Genomic DNA, 21788 nt, shown 5'->3' with positions numbered 1-21788 from the left:
GTATAACATACAATGCATTACAGATAAACAGTATATAAGGAAAGGAAAATGTAAAATCAATAAAACTCAGTTTGGAGGAGCGTGGCTCAGTAGGATGCAGTTATTCAGTAAACATAAAAAGGCTGCACTTCTGGCTTCAACACGAGAGAGTTTCTTGTCTGCATGTCCCGAAAATACAGCACTAAAGGTGTCCATACACTCGTCAGATTGGCAGCAGATAGATAAGAAATGCATCTGATGGTCTATCTGATGCGTTTTTAGAACATTTTTTACCAGGATAGAATTCCAATAGATTTCAGTTTGAAATCTATTGAAATTCGATCTGATGGCATTTTTTTGCCATCAGATTTCCATTAAGGCCAATGCAAACTGATAAGCAATCTCATCAGATCGACCTAAATTTTCCACCCTGCAAGTTCGATGGAAATCCATCGAAATCGATCGAAATCGGCCGTCGATTTCGATCGGTCGGCCAGAAAATCGGCTGAGTGTATGGGCTGCTTTAGTCTCTATTGACAAGTAGGCTGGATATAGAAAACCTTCTCCACTCCCCCCACGCACGCCGCCTTCTCCCCTCCCCTCCTGCTAGAAGTAATAATGACAATTTCCAATCAGTGTTTAAGCGGTAAAATGACTAAACAATGATCGGCAGGTCCTTCTTTTTTTGTAATCAAATATTAATTAAAGAGAATCTGTAAATTAACAAAAAAACTATACTTACCTCAAGTGGGGGAAACCTCTGGATCCTAATAAGGCTTCCCCCCTCCTCTTCAGCCTCAGGGATCCAGCACTGGCAGCCCCCAAACAGCATGCAGCAATATTTACCAATCCTCGCTCCTGCACAGGCGCAGTACAAGCTTCCCCACTGGCAGAATGGCAGAAATAGCCAAAGCGCTCTACTTCGCAGGCGCAAGCCACCTGTAGAGCTGACCCGTTCGGGCTTGGCTATATCTGCCGGAGCCCAATGGGAAGCTTGTACTGCGCAGGGGCGCGGATTGGTAAATATTGCTGCATGCTGAAGCTCCTACTGCACCTGCGTGCCCACTGGCAATTGATGCGGAAAATCTGCAGCATGCCGTCCGTTTTATTCCCTGCATGCGATTCAGACGGTAGTCTATCGATCTGAATAGGCTGCATTTCCTCATTGGAATAGCGTGCAGGGAAACGCTGCGATTTCCGCGCCTGTAGAAACGGCATTTAGAGTGAAATCAAGTCTCAATCCCTTGGGTGACAGTTTTGGGGCCAATTTCTATGGAGAAGCTTCTGTTAATATGAAGCAGGGCGGAGGGATGACGCATGGCGGCATGGCTTTCAGCGGGTGGGGTGAGTGGGAGGAGCACTCGGGGAGGTTGTACGTCGTTAAAGCTGAATACTCACCACTCGATGGGTCCAGCGAAGTCCCCTGGATGACGAGCATTCAGCAATGCCCCTTCCTGCTCATGATGTCATGCTGCATTACACGATGGGCGCGAACAGGAAGTCAATCGATCGCGGTACATTAGATGGAGTCGTCGGGGATCTTAACGAGACTCTGTAACAACATTTTCAGCCTTATTTCTTCTATCCTATAAGTTCCTATACCTGTTCTAATGTGGTCTGTGTTACTGCAGCCTATTCTAGTTGCACAGTGGCTGTGTTATCTCTGTTATATGATCTAATGTTCTCTCTTCTGTCAGCTCTGTCGGCTGAGGCTGGAATGTGTGGAATGTGCTGCACTGCTCGTCATTGGCAGAAACTATACACACCCTCTCTGTATAAGTCAGATACTGAGCTACTCTCAAGCCTATCACACTCTAGTTAGAAGCCATGTCTTTTGTTTGTAAACACTGCTTAAAAATGGCAATTACAAGCCAGGATTGCAGCAGAGAGTGGCAGAAACCGCACAGAGGGGCACAGGAGAACATAATGAATAGAATGGTATGTTTTTTATTGTAAGAGTTTTAGAGTACAGATTCTCTTTAAATATCCAAGATCCGTGGTTGTCAGCGTGCACCGCTAAACGTCACTTGCGTGATCGCGCATCTGTACCCATGTCATCAGGCCGCACAAATGGTGGTTTGTGTGATTGTACACCTGTACCCACATCGCGAGACCGCATAAACGGTCGTTCGCGTGATCGCACACATGTACCCACACCATGAGCCCGCAGAAACGGCTGCTCGCCGCTCCAAAAATTGCTGGTCAAAAAAATTGCGTGGTGGGTACGGGCATTCAAAATCCAGCATGCCTGATCTTTCGGGGACATAGGGGGCCTCCCATACTCATGCTAGATCCTTACACAAGGCGGTCCTTATCGGCCGCAGCAGCCGAGGTTAATCCAGCATGTGTATGTAGCTTCCCCTCCTGCTGCCACACGCATCGGTGGCCTTATAATGAGTACAGCCGTCTCTACCAGAGCCCACGGCCTCTGGAAACAGCAGTATTTGCTGTGAGCTCACATACCCCGGATCGGCAGCACCCTAGGAAATAGTTGTTATTGTGAGATGTACAGTCATGCTCCTGTACTAGTGTGTAGATTCAATATACAGAGCGCTGTGTGATCACAGTTTAACAGGATCAAGGTTAGCCCTTTTAAATCAGGCTGGTAATTCTCTTCCACATATGGCGGATTCAGATGAGAATGATCCTCACACTCACTGAGTGGATTGCAGGGAGAGGGGAATTAATGGGCTTATTCTTTATCAGTGCAGGTGGCAGCTCCGAGTCTGTGTGACGAGGCCAGCACCAGATTATCCTCCCTGCGCACAAAATCGTATCAAAGCTGCCCTGGTCTAAATTATACAGACGGTTTAGAGGCGTCGCCTGCATTGTAATGAGCTTAAGCGGGCGAGGGAACACCTGAGCCGATGAGCCGTGCGGGGGCCCCCCTCTTCTCTCTGCCTCACAGCATTGATGTAATGGCCTGAGTCAGCTGGATGAGACTACAGCACAGACTGCAATGTGTTCTGCAGCACAGACATTACACTGGAAGCTCATACAGGCCACTCTGCCCCTCCAGCACTAGAGAAACCTGCAGCTTGTGCATAGCTTATGTCCAACGCTGATTGTGGGTGGTGAGACAAAGGAAAGAGTGTCTGAGTAGGTGGCACAATGGTAAAGCCTTGTAGCTGGATAGTGTAGTGGGTAAGGGCTCTGCCTTTGATATAGGAGACCAGGGTTTAACGCTCGGCTCTCCCATAAGTCAGCACCTATTCAATAAGGAATTCTCGGGCTAGACTCCCTAACACTGCTACTGTCTATAGAGGGTGGCTGCAGCTCAAGTGCTTTAAGTCCGCCAGGAGTAAAGCACAATATAAATGTTATTATTTGTCTTGTATACACATTAGAAAAACCTGTTCTGAGAGTTCTCAGCCATGATTCTAGTGTGTGTACAGCTGCCTAACAACATCCTTTAGCAAAATGATAAGTGACAAACAAGCGCATTGTTTTACTATGTACCCACCACAACAGACATTGGCTGCAGTCAGGCGTGTGTTCGACCCTTTACTGTCACTCAGAGGTGTTCAGAGGTGTTCAAAAATAGGACAAAAGAAGAAACGAGCGGAATATAAGGAAGCGCTTGCGGGGACGAGCGGGAATCGATCCGGGAGCCCGCGGGGACGAGCGGGGACGCAGAAAACGCACCGTGTATGCCCAGCATAAGTCTAAGGCAAGAATTAGATTTTGAACACCTCTGAGTGACAGTAAGTGGCATGAAATGCTTGGTGCACTGTGGAATAATGTTAGCGCTATATACAGTATATAATAATCATAATAATGTAATAACTGGGCGACATCTCCAACACACCCTAACCTGAAGCTAGAGGAATATGCAAGGTGCCAAATGTTACTTTCTTTGGCATTTTGCTTGTTTTTTTAACTTAAAGAAAACCCGAAGAGAACCTAATGGAAAAAAATCAGATACTTACCTATGAAGCCTCCGAATCCCGCAGAGCCTTGAGACCACTGCCACTGCCCAGAACATTCTAGCAGTTTGCACCTGCGCTCCCCACTGCACCTTAGCACAGCGAGTGCGGTGGCACCTGCACAGTAGCACAGAGCAGCTCATAGACAAGCGGCTCAGCTTACTGAGGAGGCGTGGTTGTACTTGTGCAGGTGCAGTATGGCTGTGCTCCTGTTGGATATGTTCCAGTGGTCTGTGTGCGGCAATGGTGGTCTACAAAAGAACATGGGGATCCTTTGGAGATCTAACAGTATAAAGGCCATCAATACCCCATTGCCCTCGCACAGAGATTCTCTAACATCTCCAATCAGACTTCTGATGGATAAACAGTAGATTCATGGATAGACAAACAGATAATGAGAGAGAGGAAGAAATGTTATTTACAGAACAGAGTTTAGACAGACAGACAGAGCACATCTCATTTTCACTCACATTTAACCCCGAGATTTCAGATGAGGCCTCATCAGCACATTTCCATGTGATTTATCTCTCCCACATACAGATTTGCCATTCCGTGCCCCGGGAGACCGCACAAGCCAGGCAATTTTACTACATGCCGGCGAACACTTAAATGTAACCTATTTGTTGCTGCCGGGCCCACTGGGAAATTAGATGGAGCTGTAACAACTTAGCACCTCCCCTCTTCATATTAATTACAGTAAATCCGGGTCTCCGCTGCACAGCTGCTGCTCACTGCAGATGATCAATGGCATGCTAATGTTCTGAGCAAACAGCATGCAGCCTGAGACTGGGCCAGACACATGCAGTCACTGCACAGCTAATGTTCTGAGCAAACAGCATGCAGCCTGAACCTGGGCCAGACACATGCAGTCACTGCACAGCTAATGTTCTGAGCAAACCGCATGCAGCCTGAAACTGGGCCAGACACATGCAGTCACTGCACAGCTAATGTTCTGAGCAAACAGCATGCAGCCTGAGACTGGGCCAGACACATGCAGTCACTGCACAGCTAATGTTCTGAGCAAACAGCATGCAGCCTGAAACTGGGCCAGACACATGCAGTCACTGCACAGCTAATGTTCTGAGCAAACAGCATGCAGCCTGAACCTGGGCCAGCCACATGCAGTCACTGCACAGCTAATGTTCTGAGCAAACAGCATGCAGCCTGAGACTGGGCCAGACACATGCAGCCACTGCACAGCTAATGTTCTGAGCAAACAGCATGCAGCCTGAGACTGGGCCAGACACATGCAGTCACTGCACAGCTAATGTTCTGAGCAAACCGCATGCAGCCTGAAACTGGGCCAGACACATGCAGTCACTGCACAGCTAATGTTCTGAGCAAACAGCATGCAGCCTGAGACTGGGCCAGACACATGCAGTCACTGCACAGCTAATGTTCTGAGCAAACAGCATGCAGCCTGAAACTGGGCCAGACACATGCAGTCACTGCACAGCTAATGTTCTGAGCAAACAGCATGCAGCCTGAAACTGGGCCAGACACATGCAGTCACTGCACAGCTAATGTTCTGAGCAAACAGCATGCAGCCTGAACCTGGGCCAGCCACATGCAGTCACTGCACAGCTAATGTTCTGAGCAAACAGCATGCAGCCTGAGACTGGGCCAGACACATGCAGTCACTGCACAGCTAATGTTCTGAGCAAACAGCATGCAGCCTGAACCTGGGCCAGACACATGCAGCCACTGCACAGCTAATGTTCTGAGCAAACAGCATGCAGCCTGAGACTGGGCCAGACACATGCAGCCACTGCACAGCTAATGTTCTGAGCAAACAGCATGCAGCCTGAACCTGGGCCAGACACATGCAGTCACTGCACAGCTAATGTTCTGAGCAAACAGCATGCAGCCTGAAACTGGGCCAGACACATGCAGTCACTGCACAGCTAATGTTCTGAGCAAACAGCATGCAGCCTGAAACTGGGCCAGACACATGCAGTCACTGCACAGCTAATGTTCTGAGCAAACAGCATGCAGCCTGAACCTGGGCCAGACACATGCAGTCACTGCACAGCTAATGTTCTGAGCAAACAGCATGCAGCCTGAAACTGGGCCAGACACATGCAGTCACTGCACAGCTAATGTTCTGAGCAAACAGCATGCAGCCTGAAACTGGGCCAGACACATGCAGTCACTGCACAGCTAATGTTCTGAGCAAACAGCATGCAGCCTGAAACTGGGCCAGACACATGCAGTCACTGCACAGCTAATGTTCTGAGCAAACAGCATGCAGCCTGAACCTGGGCCAGACACATGCAGTCACTGCACAGCTAATGTTCTGAGCAAACCGCATGCAGCCTGAGACTTGGCCAGACACATGCAGCCACTGCACAGCTAATGTTCTGAGCAAACAGCATGCAGCCTGAGACTGGGCCAGACACATGCAGCCACTGCACAGCTAATGTTCTGAGCAAACCGCATGCAGCCTGAGACTGGGCCAGACACATGCAGTCACTGCACAGCTAATGTTCTGAGCAAACCGCATGCAGCCTGAGACTGGGCCAGACACATGCAGTCACTGCACAGCTAATGTTCTGAGCAAACAGCATGCAGCCTGAGACTGGGCCAGACACATGCAGTCACTGCACAATTTGCCAAGCTACAGGCTATCTGCAATAAATCTGCAACAAACTTACTAAATTAGGATCTCATTGTTCATGTTCATTACTGCTTATGCCTGGTACACACAATGAAATTTTCTGGCAGATTTACTGCCAGATCGATTATTTTCCTACATGTCCGATCTGATTCCCGATCGATTTTCCGTACACTTCTATGAAAAATCGATTGGAAAATCGATCGAAAATCAGATCGGACATGTTGGAAATAATCGATCTGGCAGTAAATCTGCCAGAAAATCTCATCGTGTGTACCTAGCATTACATCTTCACATTTATACCAGTCAGGGCCGGTTTATGGTGCTCCAGGGCAAACTTACAGCGATCCCGAGGTGAAAATAGACTGATAAGATAAATAATTATATTTATCCTCCTACTCCTAAAAATGACTTTTTTTTTGTTTATAGTTAAACATGTAGAAAAAAGGTTGAATGTTTTACTGTTTCTGTCTCTAGTCAGTGGCAGCCTATTAAGGGCTTATTCACAAAGCGGTGCTAACTGTTAGCACACCTGTGAAAACCCCCTTAGCATGTCTAAACGAGCTTTTCGCGCGTAAAACTTTACGCGCGCATTGCACAGAGCGCAGGGCGCTCCGCGCAAAGTGCTCATTAAAGCCTAGGGGACTTAGCGCGCATAAGACTTTGCGCGCGTAAAACTTTACGCGCGCAAAGTTAGCATGTGATCTGATTGAGAGATCCGGTGCTAACCTACTTAGCACCCTGGTTAGCACGTCTAAAGACTTTAGACGTGCTAAGTAGGTTAGCACCGGTTTGTGAATCAAGCCCTAAGTGTCTATTAAGAGTTAGAAAATAGTTCATGTATTTCTCTCTCCATGCCTTTAGAAGTTGTATTCAGCCAGGAAAACTTTTATGGCTGTATTTTGCTTATCAATGAGGTGTACTATATTCCTGACAAGACAGAAGCTGCCACTTCCATGCCTAGAAATTCACTTTTGATTAATTATTTCAAGCAGAAAAATAAAAGTAAAACAGCACTGTTATTAATATGTTTTGCCCTGTAGACAAGACAAGACAAATAACATTTATATCGCGCTTTTCTCCTGGCGGACTCAAAGCGCCAGAGCAGCAGCCACTGGGGCGCGCTCTATAGGCAGTAGCAGTGTTAGGGAGACTTGCCAAAGGTCTCCTACTGAATAGGTGCTGGCTTACTGAACAGGCAGAGCCAAGATTTGAACCCAGGTCTCCTGTGTCAGAGGCAGAGTCCTTAACCATTACACCATCTAGCCACACGTTTATACGTTTTATGCAATTAGCCTTTTCTCCTGAGTTTTCTTCTAGGTGATATTTTCATAACTTGTCATAAAACACCCTTTAAAGGAGTTCTGTTAGGGGTTTCTGAGAAGAAAAATAGATAATGTAATGGCGGTAATGTCCCACAGCGTCCTCCTCCCATCTGCCGTTCTCCGCCGCCGGCCCCGGTCTAGCGCGGCATGGGATCCAACTGCGGCTGCGCTACAGTGGCCGCGCACCCGCTCGCTTCCGCCTGCGTCATCGGAAGCTTACTGCGCAAGCGCAGTACAAGACTCCGTTGTACTGCGCCTGTTCAGTAAGCCTCAGATGACGCGAGCGGATGAGCGTCAGCGTGCATTATTTGTCTGTGTGACAGACGAATAATAGCCCGGTGCCGGCTGCGGGGAACGGCGGATGGGAGCAGGACGGCGTGGGACATTACCACTGCAGGGGGCTGATAGAAGCCCCAGGTAAGTGGCAGTTTTTCTCCTCAGGAACCCCCACAGAACCCCTTTAAAGAGACACTTAAAGGGAACCTTAACTGAGAGTGATATGGATGTTTCCTGTAAACAATACCAGTTGCCTGGCAGTCCAGCTGATCTCTGTGACTGCAATAGTGGCTGAATCACACACCTGAAACTAGCATGCAGCTAATCCAGTCTGACTTCAGTCAGAGCACCTGATCTGCATGCTTGTTCAAGGGCTGTGGCTAAAAGTATTAGAGACACAGGATCAGCAGGCGATTCAGGCAACTGGTATTATTTTAAAAGGAAAAATCCATATCCTTCTCCGTCTAGGTTCCCTTTAAGTCAGAAAAAAAAATGAGTTTTACTCACCTGGGGCTTCTACCAGCCCCCTGCAGCAGTCCTGTGCCCTCGCAGCCCCTCACTAATCCTCTGGTCCCCTGCTGCCAGCTAGTTTCGTTTTTGCCGACAGGCCAGTCAGGACTGGCCACGCGTAGCTTTTTCCGCATTCCCAAATGTAATTAGCGCTATCGCGGGCCGCAACACGTACAAAAATATGCGTTGACGCATTACGAACGCATAGATATGCGGCAACGCAGGTGAATCATGTGCAGATTGGGTGAAAATCTTCAATTATTTAACCTTTTCCTGTTTTATGTAGAAGGGCCTATGTTACTGCAATGGAACCATGATGCAAAAAGCTTACAAATAACATAATATCTACACCTATTCTTTTAACTGGCCATACAATGCACAGTCATGATTTTACAGTTCGTTCCAATCTTGCTATATGTATTCAGTACTGAACAGACTCTTCTGGTTGGCCCTAATACAACAAATATGTGATAAAATTGAGCGACATTATGTGACATACACAATACATACAATTACAGTGAACAGAAAAGGTGGCAGTCCGAAATTTACAACTGTCTCTATTTTGTTCAGTCTCTGTAAAAAAAACCGACCCCCCCCCCCCCCCCCCCCAAAAAAAAAACACATTCAAACCTGCCAGACTATGCCTTTCTATAAGGAAATTGCTTTGGACCTGAGCGCACCCCCTGCCTATAGCTTATAGTGAGCAGCCAGCAGCCAAGCTTTGCAAGACACAATTATCTTGCATCTTCTGACCACACTGTGAATAGGTGTGGAAAGGGGGGGGGGGGGGGTTACAGAAGGGAGGGTTAGCCTAATTACTGGTGGGGACATTCAGCCTAAATATTCCCTGGAGGGACCAAGGCTTAAGTAGATGCCGTTGCCATGACAACCTAGTCCTGTCAAGGCCGTTCATCCTCTGTGAGGCCTGACAACTTCACTGATGTACAGGGTCTCATCCCAGCCTCATCCGCCATGCATTGATTTTACTAGTGAACCAAACAGAGGGGCCCCCTGCCTAATATACTTCCTATGATGACACAGCCTTGTGCCTGCAGCCATGCAGATCACTGGTTAATCGAACACAAGCAAATGTATGGAAAAACTAATAATGCTCTTACAATACTGACTACAGACCGGGGGGAAGCCATATTATTATTATTATTTAGTATTTATATAGCGCCGACATATTACGCAGCGCTTTACAGTATATATATATATTGCCTTGTCACTAACTGTCCCTCAAAGGAGCTCACAATCTAATCCCTACTATTATCATATGTCTATGTATGTATTCTGTAGTGTAAGTACTGTAGTCTAGGGCCAATTTAGGGATGAGCCAATTAACTTATCTGTATGTTTTTGGGATGTGGGAGGAAACCGGAGTACCCGGAGGAAACCCACGCAGACACGGGGAGAACATACAAACTCCTTGCAGATGGTGCCCTGGCTGGGATATACAGCCATATACAATAAAAATACAACAAAGAAGAGCCATGTGTCTCTTGTGAGTGCTGATGTGACAAATTTAGAACATTAGTTAAAGTGAACCTGAACTGAGTAAAATTATTTAAAATAAACACACAATGTACCTGCAAATGAATATTACATACTTACCTCGCCATCAGTTCCTCTCAGAAGCTCACCATTTTCTTCTAACAATCCCTTCCAGTTCTGACAAGATTTTGTCAGAACTGAAATATATCAGTTGCTCTCAGTTATATATCAGTTGCTGTCAAATGTAACTGAAAGGACAACTGATCAGGGCTGTGGAGTCGGTACAAAAATCATCCAACTTCAACTCATGTAACGTCCATGTTTCCCTATGGCTCAAGTGGGCAATATTACAGTTTAACAGTGTGCTGACCTGCAAGCTGTTATGGGGTCATCACCATTTTCAAAATGGAGGACAGAGAATTCCATTGATCACAGTGGACAAACAGGATGCAGGAAAGGAGAAAAAGATTGACGATTGCGTGTGTATGTTTATTTTGACTTTTCATTTTCAGTTCAGGTTTGCTTAAAGTCATAATGAAATTTATAATCACTTAAAATATTGGGGTTCTATCGAGTTTGGAAACGTCAGAATGTCCACTTGCGGGCCAAACTTGGTGGCTTGAGTTTGACCCTATTAAGAGGTAAAGAGTTGTACCATTACCTCACTACAGAGGTAGCAAAAAGTATATATAATCACGTGACCATGACCGGCCAATTCGTGGAGTGATCACCTGGTAAATCAGTCATGTACTCCACTATAAAGTATTCCCTCAGAACTCTACTAGAAATGATGATCATGTGTTATCAATACTACTTCGCTTTTTAAGTGAGAGGAATATGCCATCTTCGTTCCCTTTAACCACCCTGGCGTTCTATTAGAACGGCCAGGGCGGCGGCGCAGCACATTTTTTTAGATCTTTTTTTGTTTAAATCATGTAGCTAGCCTAGCGCAAGCTACATGATAGCCGCTGTGCAGTGGCATCCAGGGCCGGTTTAAGCAACAATGGGGCCCCAGGGCAAAATAGACCTGGGGGGCCCCCCCAACATATACCCCGGAACAAAAATCGGCATTAGGGGACCTTTTTTGCAGCTGGTATAGTCAGGGTGTGAAGTCCCAATCGGTCGGAGCTCCACATTCTGGCTATCCCTGCCTGCATGGGGGACAAGGGGTTAAAAAGTTTCAGGAGGGGGGACCCCACAATTTTTTTTTTTAAATTCCCACACTCTAAACATAAAAAAAAAAAAAAATTGGGAAAATAGGAAAACATGCCAGGGATCTTCATACAGCCATATTGCGGCTGTATAGCGATCCCTGGCCAAAGCGCTGCGGCTGCGTATAGACCCCCTGGAAACCCCGACAGGAAATTTATTGCGCTTTCGTTTGATGCATGTAAAATTACACTACCGTTAGGTTTGCTACTAAAAGTGACATTTACCGCATTTAAAAGTATACTTTTTTTCCTTCGAAACTTTAAAATCGATTTTCTCAAAAACTATAAGGTCTTTTTGAAAAATTGTTTTTTCCTCTTATTCCTAATGGTCTCCTTAACATACCCTGCAAATTTAGGGTTTCTAGCATTTAAGGTGGATTTGCTATTAACCATTAAAGTCGGCAGGTTTTTAAATGTGTTTTTTTTCCCTTTGAAACTTTAAAATCGATTTTCTCAAAAACTATAAGGCCGATTTTGAAATTTTTTTTTTCCTCTTGTAGCCACTGGGGGCCCCTACAAGCTCTGGGGCCCTGGGGCAGCTGCCTCCTTTGCAAAGTGCTAGCTGCGTGTTTTAAAAAAAAATTATAAAAATCGGCCCACCAGGGCCAGAGCAATCCAGCGCGGCGGTCATGGACGAGCTGAGCTCGTCCATACTGCTAAGTTAACCTTCCTGGCGGTGAGCCCGAACTCAGTTCAAGCTATGCTGTGCAGGAGGATTTCTCAGGCCCTGCTGGACCGATTTGCATATTTTTATTTTTTTTGGTACACGCAGCTAGCACTTTGCTAGCTGCGTGTACAAACCGATCGCCGCCGCTCCGCGACGATTCGACGCTTACCTCGGGAGGGGGAAGCCTCCGAATCCTAACACGGCCGCGGGAGGGTTTTTTTCACCTAATTTTTTTTCCATGTAGCTAGCCTATCGCTAGCTACATGCTTCCCCCCTGCCTGCTCCATCCCTCCCACCCTTCCGATCGCGCCGGCGTGAAGACTCGTCCGGAAATCCCGTTCTGACCGGGATTTCCTTTAGGGCTTCCCCTGTCGCCATGGCGACGATCGGACTGACGTCATCGACGTGGTGACGTCAGACGGAGTCCCGATCCACCCCTTAGCGCTGCCTGACACTGATTGGCTAGGCTGCGCACAGGGTCTGCGGGGGGGGGGTCCCTCTTTCGCATCGGGTAGCGGCGGATCGGCAGAGATCGGAGAAACACGCAGCTAGCAAAGTGCTAGCTGCGTGTTTCAAAAAAAAAAAAAAATTATTCAAATCGGCCCACCAGGGCCTGAGTGGTGACCTCCGGCGTCTCTGTACGGGCTCAGCTCGTCCAGAACGCTAGGGAGGTTAAAAGGCAACCACTAACGATCCAATTTCTAATGAAAAAATCGTTCAAGCGATCAGATAATTCTGATCGGATTGGTTGTAAATAATATGCGTTGATGGCCACAATGGATTATGAACCATTAAATCCTATAGGATTTTCATCTGATCAAAATGTGTATTTTCTTGGGGGTTGTGATGCATAGGAAGCAAAGACTCATTGATGGTGTAGTGAACGATGTGTTATAGTTCACTTCCCATCAGAATTATCTGATCACTCAAACGATTTTTCGCTAGAGACTGGATCGTTAGTGGCCACCTTAAAGGTGCATACACACATCCAATCTTGTTTGGGCAATTTTACCATTTCCATGTCGTATGAGGGCTTAAAGATTGTGTAGGTAAACTCTTATACTACACGGAAACTGTAAACTTGGCCAGTGATTGGCCAATCAACACTGGAGGTGTGTATGAACCATAATGAAACCAGAAGATTATTGATAGCCAGTCGCTCGCCATTTTTTTTTAAAGGGAACAAACGTGGCAGCTTCCATATCCCTCACACCTCACAAAATACACGCTGCCCTCTAAACAGCCAAATAAACACTGAGAAAAAAGGCAGGATGGATGCTGAATATTACAGATGCCCTCTGGGTCACACTCTTTGTAAGGGACTTGATATTTTTCTGTCCCATTTCATTTTGCACGGCGGCGTCTGACCTGGGGGTACGTGGTGTCTGATCTCTCCCTGGAGGGCGGCTGTCGCCGTGACTGAGGACGCGCATCTGCCCAGCGTGCTGAGCCGCATTAATAAAAACCGGAGGATAAGAAAAACAGTAGTGCTGCCTGCAATCAGCCAATCAGCTGCCTCCTGTCAACTCTTAACCTGCAGGAGAAAAACAGCGGGTGACATCTGATTGGCTGGGAGGGGGCAACACCTCACCTCAATTCTGCATTATTTCTTATAACTATTTAATGTTTCAGTCATTTGCTTTTCTTTCCTTGCAATGAGGGGGCATTTTACATTGAGAATGATGAATGGTGGGAGCAGGTGGCACTAATCTGCGATCATTCCCTGATCAGTGACATCCTTGATTGATATTGTAGATTTTTACTCCTTGTGATCTCATCTGTGATAATCCTGGTCTGCTGTATATTCCACCTAGACGTTTCAATTTGGGGATTCTTCCTCCTTTTCTCCGTATCTGTGGCTTGCTGCATATGCTGTCTGGCCTCCGATTGGCTAGAAATGATGTCATTGCTCCTAGAACTGGGTAATAAGCTTTCGGTGGAGGTGCAGCAGTGGTGCCGTCACCATTGTTACACCCAGTCATTCATATATTGCTCTGTCGCTCCTTCTCTGTAACCCTTGTAGTGCCAGGATCAAAGGCATACATGCTTGGGTACCATATACAGTCTACGGTGACTTCCGCCCACAGCTCTCGCTCTAGTACCGACCACCCACTGCAATCCACCACTGATCCGCCTCATATACATATTTTACTGCAGTTGATTAGAAATTATAAAATAATAAATATCTTGGCATTTGGAAACGCTATGAAATCCTCCAGTTATTAGATCATAAGTCAAAATTGCGGCACTGAACAGCCATGTGTGACTATCTAGCTCTGTAACTGCTGCCTCGACTTATAAAGCTACATACACACCGGAAGATAGAATCGTGTGACACGACCGATGAACGATCCTTCTACAATCACATTCAAAATATCTTAAATGATTTGATGTGAACGATGGCAGAAGACTACGACCGAAATGCCAAACGATCGCTAACCAATAGGATCGTTAAACAACGCAGTATGTAGGGGAAACGCCATAGAATTCGCAGACACATCGTTTAAAAATCGTTCATATCGCTGTACACACTGCTGACCATGAACGATTATCAACCGAAGCGATCCGTCATGTCGATCGTTAAAAATGCCCGAGCACCATCGCGGATCGTTTGATTGGCGGTTCGATACGCTTTGGATTCTTAAACGAGATCTGATCAATGAATCGTTCAACCTTCGTTCCTAACCGTTTTTCTCTCCGTGTGTACAAGGCTTAACACCAGGTTGATAAACGTCTGCCCATTTCAAGAACTACAGTCCTGTACAGTCCGCGTAAAGGTGCCCATTAACGGTACAATTTTTTCTTCATAACCAATCTTTCAATGCAACGTGAATGATCGAAACTAATCGGAAGGCAATCATCGATTGTTCCCATTAACGGAACGATTTAAGTTTTTACATTCTGATCATAAAATCCAACTTTGTGATCGATATTTATTCCTTTTCCAATCGACCAAAGAATGGTATCAGATAGATTTTGCGCTACAAATGGTGCAGTTTTCTATACAATGCGATCATAAAATTGCGTCAAAATATCGAATGTGAAGGTAAATTTGTACCTCTATGCTGATCCCATATTAGGATTGAATTTTACTGTGACAATGATCAAATCTAGACAAAAGTGCCCTATAATTTGAAGACCAATCGATTAACTGAGATTGGCTTTTAGCCAAACCTTCCCTAAAGTCTCCAACCCGCTACCCTCTAGATTGTAAGCTCACAAGGGCAGTGACCTCCTCCTAGTGTTTCTTATTCTACTGTAATTTATCAAATGAACATGTATTAATATTGGTGATGTCTCAAACCACAACTATGTATGTATTTGTATTGCTGGATGTCCTGTTTGTTCAGAGTTTTGAATGTCTCATGTATCTATGTTCCCCAATATTTGTTTTGTACTATGTACAGTGCTATGGAAAACGCGCTATAAACATAAAAAAGTAGATGCATAACAAATAATAAAAACTAAATGAGATAAAATTATTCAATGGGTGAGCGTGACAGTTTTCACACCTACCTGTACTGATTTTTATTTTATTTATGTTAGTGACTGATACAGATTTTACTTTCTTCTGTGACCATTTTCAAATCGATCGCCTAAAACCATATTGTGGTACAGTCATATTGACATGGACGAGTCTCAGCAATTTCGGCTCTGCACAGATAACACACGTGTTTAACTCTTGTCATGCTTGCCGAGTTGGCCAGCGCAACGCACTGACGTCATGCCAAACCAGCTCCGATCCGGCTGTCTACCGGTACAACCAGAAAGTTCTCTGTGGGAACATGGCTGAGATCATCGCATGAATTTATAATGGTGATGTCCAACACATCTCTGAGGATGATGTCATACAAGGCAGCCTCCATGCAGGAGCGCTCTCTACTATCCACCAACCTCTCTGCACAAGCAAATCCATTTACCAAGGCTTACCCGGGGAGCCAGCCAATCAGATTTCACCGTCTGTGAGTTTTGAGCAATCAGCGATGCCATCTTATTGGTTGCTATGGGTTACTGCACATTCCTAAAGGTCTCTGTATAACACCTATCAGAACCACCTGCAGCTAATGCACCTAATATCACTGAATAATATCCATTTTCTATCATTATGAACTAAAGCCAACCAATGACAGCACTGAAAGCTAAACAAACAGGAAGAGCACCTTTAACTCACAAAATCATGTAAAAAAAACACCTTGGAAAAAGTCACTTATTGCCATTCAAGCAACTGTTAACGCTAACAGGCCCCATTCACAAAAGAGGGATATTGTCAGTTTTTCCGTTCTCATATCGACTACCCAATCAGATTGATGAGAATTAAAAAGGCAGAAGTTTTGGTTGTCTGTCGAAGTGGAAATGAGCAAAATGTAAAAGGATTCTCCATCTTTAATGAATCAAGCTGGGGTACGTGCAAAGTGCAGTAACCCATAGCAACCAGGTAATGTGGTACCCAAAGCAGCAAAAGGTGAATTGTGATTGGCTCACAGGTGATACTGCACTCTGCACATGGCATGTATGCCCTATAAAATAAGCTTGTAGAATAGGGATAGTGAAATTTTCACCTCTTCCTCCACACAGGACGACTTACCTGCACCTGCATGAAAGAGCCCCGGTAGAAGCAGCATGCTGCAGCTGACAGGGCACTCCACAAACTGCATCTCTCAGTCATTGTAAAAGGAAATCCTCCATCCAAGGGTAGCAGGAAAGCAGGAATGTCACAGCGCGCCCCTGGCCAGGATCCCTCCTTGTCTCGTGGCTGTCAGATGCCGGCTGCTCCGAGCCCTCTCTGTGTGCAGCAGCCTGTACTACTGATGTCTGCTGCTGGTGGTGCTGATGCTGCTGCTGCTGGATTGCAGGCTGAGACTTCATGCATTACCTCATCCCTTGTCAGAAGAGCATCATGGGAGGAGCCCGGTTCTCATAGAAATACGCTCTCTCTCCCCCTCCTCCCTGCCTGCTCTTATCTCCCAATTCCCTTTCTGCCTCTCCTGGCTCACACCTCCCCTTTTCCTGGCTTCTGCCAGGGAAGGAGCTCTGCTTAGGTCTGTGAATGAATGAGATTCTGCAGGGTGGGGGCAGGGAAGGAATGTGAGGTCATCATAAGGATCTGAAGTTGTGCTTCAGGTAAACTATGGCTACTTCTAATGGCTAGTCATACATAGGCTGATAGTGGTCCGATAATACAAACACATATATCGCTCAATGTGCCACCAGATCAACCATTAGATAAATCCCTCTGTGATCGAATCGTATTGACTTCCCACACACTGCATACCGATTCCCGATAGATTTCAGCATGAATTGTATTGGAAATTGCCCTGCTGTAGTTCCCCAAGTGTATATAAGACAAGACGCAGAACGTTCATATTGCGCTTTTCTCCGGGCTGACTCCCGGCACCAGAGCTGCAGCCACTAGAGCGCGCTCAGTAGGCAGTAGCAGCGTTAGGCAGTCTTGCCCAAGGTCTCATTCCTGTATAAGTGCTGGCTTACTGAACAGGAAGAGCTAGGATTCGAACCCTGGTCTCCCGTGTCAGAGGCAGAGCCCCTGGCCTCCTCCTTTGCCCAACGTTACCACAAGAGCCTGAACTATGTGACACCAGCGCATGTAGTGACGTCCTAAATACACCGGTGTCACGTGGTACAGGCACTCCCGGTCATACTGGACACAGGAGGAGGCCAGGATTCGTGTCGGCATGACAGCTGAGCCTTCAACACTACACATGGGCACCGGGGACTCGCATATACATTTGGAGGGACACCGCCCGGGGGGGTAGGTCGGTTGTTATCGCCGCACATTCCAGATCAATCTTTTCAACTGATTTTGGCTGGAAATAGATCTAAAGGTCAGCCACGTTGCAGCACTGATTCTCCTCCAATTCAATAAAATTATTGCAATATTGAGTAATGTATGCCCCCCCCAGGACCAATTCTTTCCACACGCAGCATATAGATAATCAATGGATTTCAATGGGAAATCTATTGATAATTGTTTGAACTGCAGTTTTGCACTGTTCGATGCAGTACAATGCCATGGCCCTTCGATTGGCCCCGCCCATAATGACTCCTTCCCTGCCCTAGATCAGCAGAAATTGTCTGTCCTAATTCATTTTGGCCCAAAATCAATTATAATTCCGATCAAGTAAACAAGTTGTGATTCCCGGTAGATTCGCTCAGTGATTGAATCTGCTGGGAAAATTGCTCTGTATTTCACCCCCCACTCAGTGAAAACTTACTGCTATTTCATTCCCATTATACCTTTGACCAATAAACTGTTGGAAACATTCAAAAGTTTATCCATTAACAAGGTGGCAGTGATTTAATTGCTACCTACTTAAAAATTGCCGCTTGTATGGGCTACACATTTCCAGACTAAATTTCTCTAGACCCGCATCTATGCAAAAAAGCGCCTGGAAGTTTGAGCACCGGATAATAACACTAGTAGAATATCAGTACAATTACTGGTATTCTACTATCATCTTCCCCAACCTAATTCTCACTCTTAGGCCCCTTTTACACTTAAGCAGTTGCTCTCAGTTATTACTGAAAGAAAACTGATTTTCAAAGTAATGCCCATGTTTTCCTATGGCACCTTTCACACTTAACTGAAATCTTTTTCCCAATGCACTGCTATGGAAAAAACGCGTACCAACGCACACTAACGCGTACTAACGCACACTAACTGATTAAGTGTAAATGGCCCCTAAGGGCCCTTTCACACCGGTGCGGTATTTTTATCACACCCCACCGCAAAGCAATGAAAGTCTATGGAGATTTTCATACTTCCTCAGTGCAAAGCGACGGAAGAGAAGCTTTTGCAACATCCCCGACGCTGGTCCAAAACCATGTTACCGCTGCAGTGCTGCGTTGATCTGCGTCATCCCGGAAGTCATGTTAGTCTATAGTGACGCGTGTTTCTTTAAACACGTTGGCATCGCAACTATGTGGGACGCATGTGCGGAAGCGTATTTTAAAAACATGCTTCTGCATACCCAAAGCAGGAAGTGACGGCAAGCGCGTCACTTCCTGCTTGGCCGGGGGCCAGACAGGGAACACTGTGCCTGAAGGCCTGATTTTGGCGGTGTGATGTGTCACGTCAGGCATGACACACCGCATTGCTAACACTAGTATGCAGTCTGAGACCGGCCTAAAGGTAGCTGATCCACCACGGCGGCCCGAAATCTTGCAGCATGTCTGATCGATACATGTGACCAATTTCAGGCCGAAAGACTTTAGACGTGCTAAGTAGGTTAGCACCGCTTTGTGAATCAAGCCTCTTACGTCTAAACTATCGCTCGAGGGAGCGCGATCCAATCCCTGCAGGCAACAGTGCATGTGTATGCTGTAAGTACACAAGCTGGGTTAAATGTGGCTAAGTTGGCTATTACGGACCGCCTCAAGCAAGAATCTAGCATGTACAGGAGCCAACTTATGCTGCCTAAAGACAGGGCTGTGGAGTTGGAGTCGGAGCAGTTTTGGGTGCCTGGAGTTGGAGTCGGTGGTTTCATAAAATGAGGAGTCAGATTCGGGAGTCAGATGATTTTTGTACAAAATCCAAAGCCCTGGTAGGTATTAGACTAAGGAGTCAGAGTGAGCCATTTTGGGTACCTGGAGTCGGAATCAGTGAGTAGTCTGAGTTGGAGACTCCAGAACCCTGCCTAAAGATACTACAGTAATATTCAACGGATCCCAGAGAGTTTTGTTTTCCTTCTCACCTAGCCAACCGGAAGCAACACCGTTGTGCGCCGCACGTTGTCCCTCCTTCCCCTCCATAGCAACAGATGCGTTGCTCAAATCTAGACTATTGAGACGTCTGTACAGAACTCAGCCATAAAAAGTATGAGGGCCCTTTCACACAGGGGTGGTGCAGCAGCGCAGTATTTTTACCGCATCCCACCGCTGTGTAATGAAAGTCTATGGAGGCTCTCATATTGTGACGATACAGCGCGACGTGCCGGAAGTGACATTTTTGCCCTATCCCAGGTCAAGAACTACGTTACCGCGCGGCTTCTGTGTCAAGTTTTGGCGATTAGAGATGTCGCGAACCTCCGATTTTCGGTTCACGAACCGGGTTCGCGAACTTCCGCGGAAGGTTCGGTTCGCGTAAAAGTTAGCGAACCGCAATAGACTTGAATGGGGAGGCGAACTTTGAAAAATAGAAAAAATTATGCTGGCCACAAAAGTGATGGAAAAGATGTTTCAAGGGGTCTAACACCTGGTGGGGGGCTTGGCGGAGTGGGATACATGCACAAAGTCCCGGGGAAAAATCGGGATTTGACGCAAACCAGCGTTTTAAGGGCAGAAATCACATTGAATGCTAAATTGCAGGCCTAAAGTGCTTTCAAACATCTTGCATGGGTATACATCAATTAGGGAGTGTAATTAGAGTTCTGCTTCACACTGACACACCAAACTCACTGTGTAACGCACCGCAAACAGCTGTTTGCGCAGTGACGGCCGTGCTGGACTGGTGCGCACCGTGGATGCAGTGAGCTGGGTTCACTGAACACAACAGGTAGTTAGATGCAGTGAGCTGGGTTCACTGAACAGTAAAGGTAATTAAGATGCAGTGAGGTGGGTTCTCACTAGGCCTGAAAGATAAATCGAATTTAAATCGAAATCGCGATCACCAAGATCACAATTTCAGAATCGTCAAAGCGGCGAATATCGCGATCACATAATTTCCACATGGGGAAGTTTGAAGAAGCGCCTTCAAACTTTCCCAAAGTCCCAGTGCGTGCGGCACACAGCGTTGGACATACCTTCTATACTCTATCGCGCTCTGCCGCCTCTTGTGCTTGCCAAAACTTCGGGTTCCTGTATGTCGCATGATATACAGGAAGTATGCCGTGCATTAGAGCCTGCAGGAGGCAAAGTGGATAGACGGGCATCGCTGGACTGGTGCTTAAAGCTATGTCCAGAACCGATGCAACTTGGGGGACAGAGAAGGCACAGAGAGAGACACAGGAGACACAGAGGGGGTACAGAGAGAAACAGAGTGGGCACAGAGACACAAAGGAGGCAAGAGAGAGAGACCCAGAGGAGGCATGAAGAGGCAAAGGGGGCACAAGGAGAGACAGGGGGACAGAGGGGGAACAAACAGGCACAGGGGGGAGGGGGGGGGGAGAAAGCTTGATTTGAAGGAAATCGTGAATCGAAATCGTAATTTTGGACAAAAATCGCTCAATTCAATTTTTTCCTAAAATCGTTCAGGCCTAGTTCTCACTCAACACAACAGGTAGTTAGATGCAGTGAGCTGGGTTCACTCAACACAACAGGTAGTTAGATGCAGTGAGCTGGGTTCACTGAACAGTAAGGGTCGTTTCCACTATCGCGAATCTGCATGCGTCCAACGCATGCAGATTCGCACATGTAATGCAAGTGGATGGGCCTGTTTCCACTGTAGCGTTGTTGAGGTGCGTTTTTTTCAGCGGTGAAAAAACGCACAAAAGAGCCAACGAATTCGCCTGCGAGTGGAATGCATGCGAATCGCCGCTAATGTATTTAATAGTAAAAACGCATGCGTTTGTTACATGCGTTTTTACCCGCGATTTCGCACCTTTTTCAATTTTATTTTGCCCTGGCAGTGTCATGGTTAATTTCGCATGGCACCCTGCCATGCGAAATCGCACGCGAAATCGCGGGTAAAAACGCATGCGGAAACGCATCCGCATGCGTTTTTACAAGCGTCGGAATGCCGGCGAAATCGCGTCGCAACAGTGGAAACAAGCCCTAAAGGTACTTAAGATGCAGTGAGGTGGGTTCTCACTCAACACAACAGGTAGTTAGATG

At 46.5% G+C, this 21788-nt stretch overlaps 1 protein-coding gene across 4 annotated transcripts in view; it reads right to left on the bottom strand.

Annotated features, from left to right (window-relative positions):
* Positions 1-21788, bottom strand: part of SH2D3C (SH2 domain containing 3C) — a 153296-nt gene that overhangs the window by 24019 nt on the left and 107489 nt on the right. Inside the window, exon 1 of one of the 4 annotated variants that reach the window (XM_068248569.1) lies at positions 16588-16840. The exons of the other annotated variants lie outside the window; for them this stretch is intronic. Coding sequence (XP_068104670.1) covers positions 16588-16668 — 81 coding nt within the window. The 5' untranslated portion in view covers positions 16669-16840. Of the gene's footprint in view, positions 1-16587; positions 16841-21788 lie in introns of those variants that run through there. 4 annotated transcript variants of the gene reach the window in all.

This window comes from Hyperolius riggenbachi, chromosome 8 (genome assembly GCF_040937935.1).
Source record: "Hyperolius riggenbachi isolate aHypRig1 chromosome 8, aHypRig1.pri, whole genome shotgun sequence".
NCBI lineage: Eukaryota > Metazoa > Chordata > Amphibia > Anura > Hyperoliidae > Hyperolius > Hyperolius riggenbachi.
This window is presented reverse-complemented; position numbering and strand designations above follow the sequence as displayed.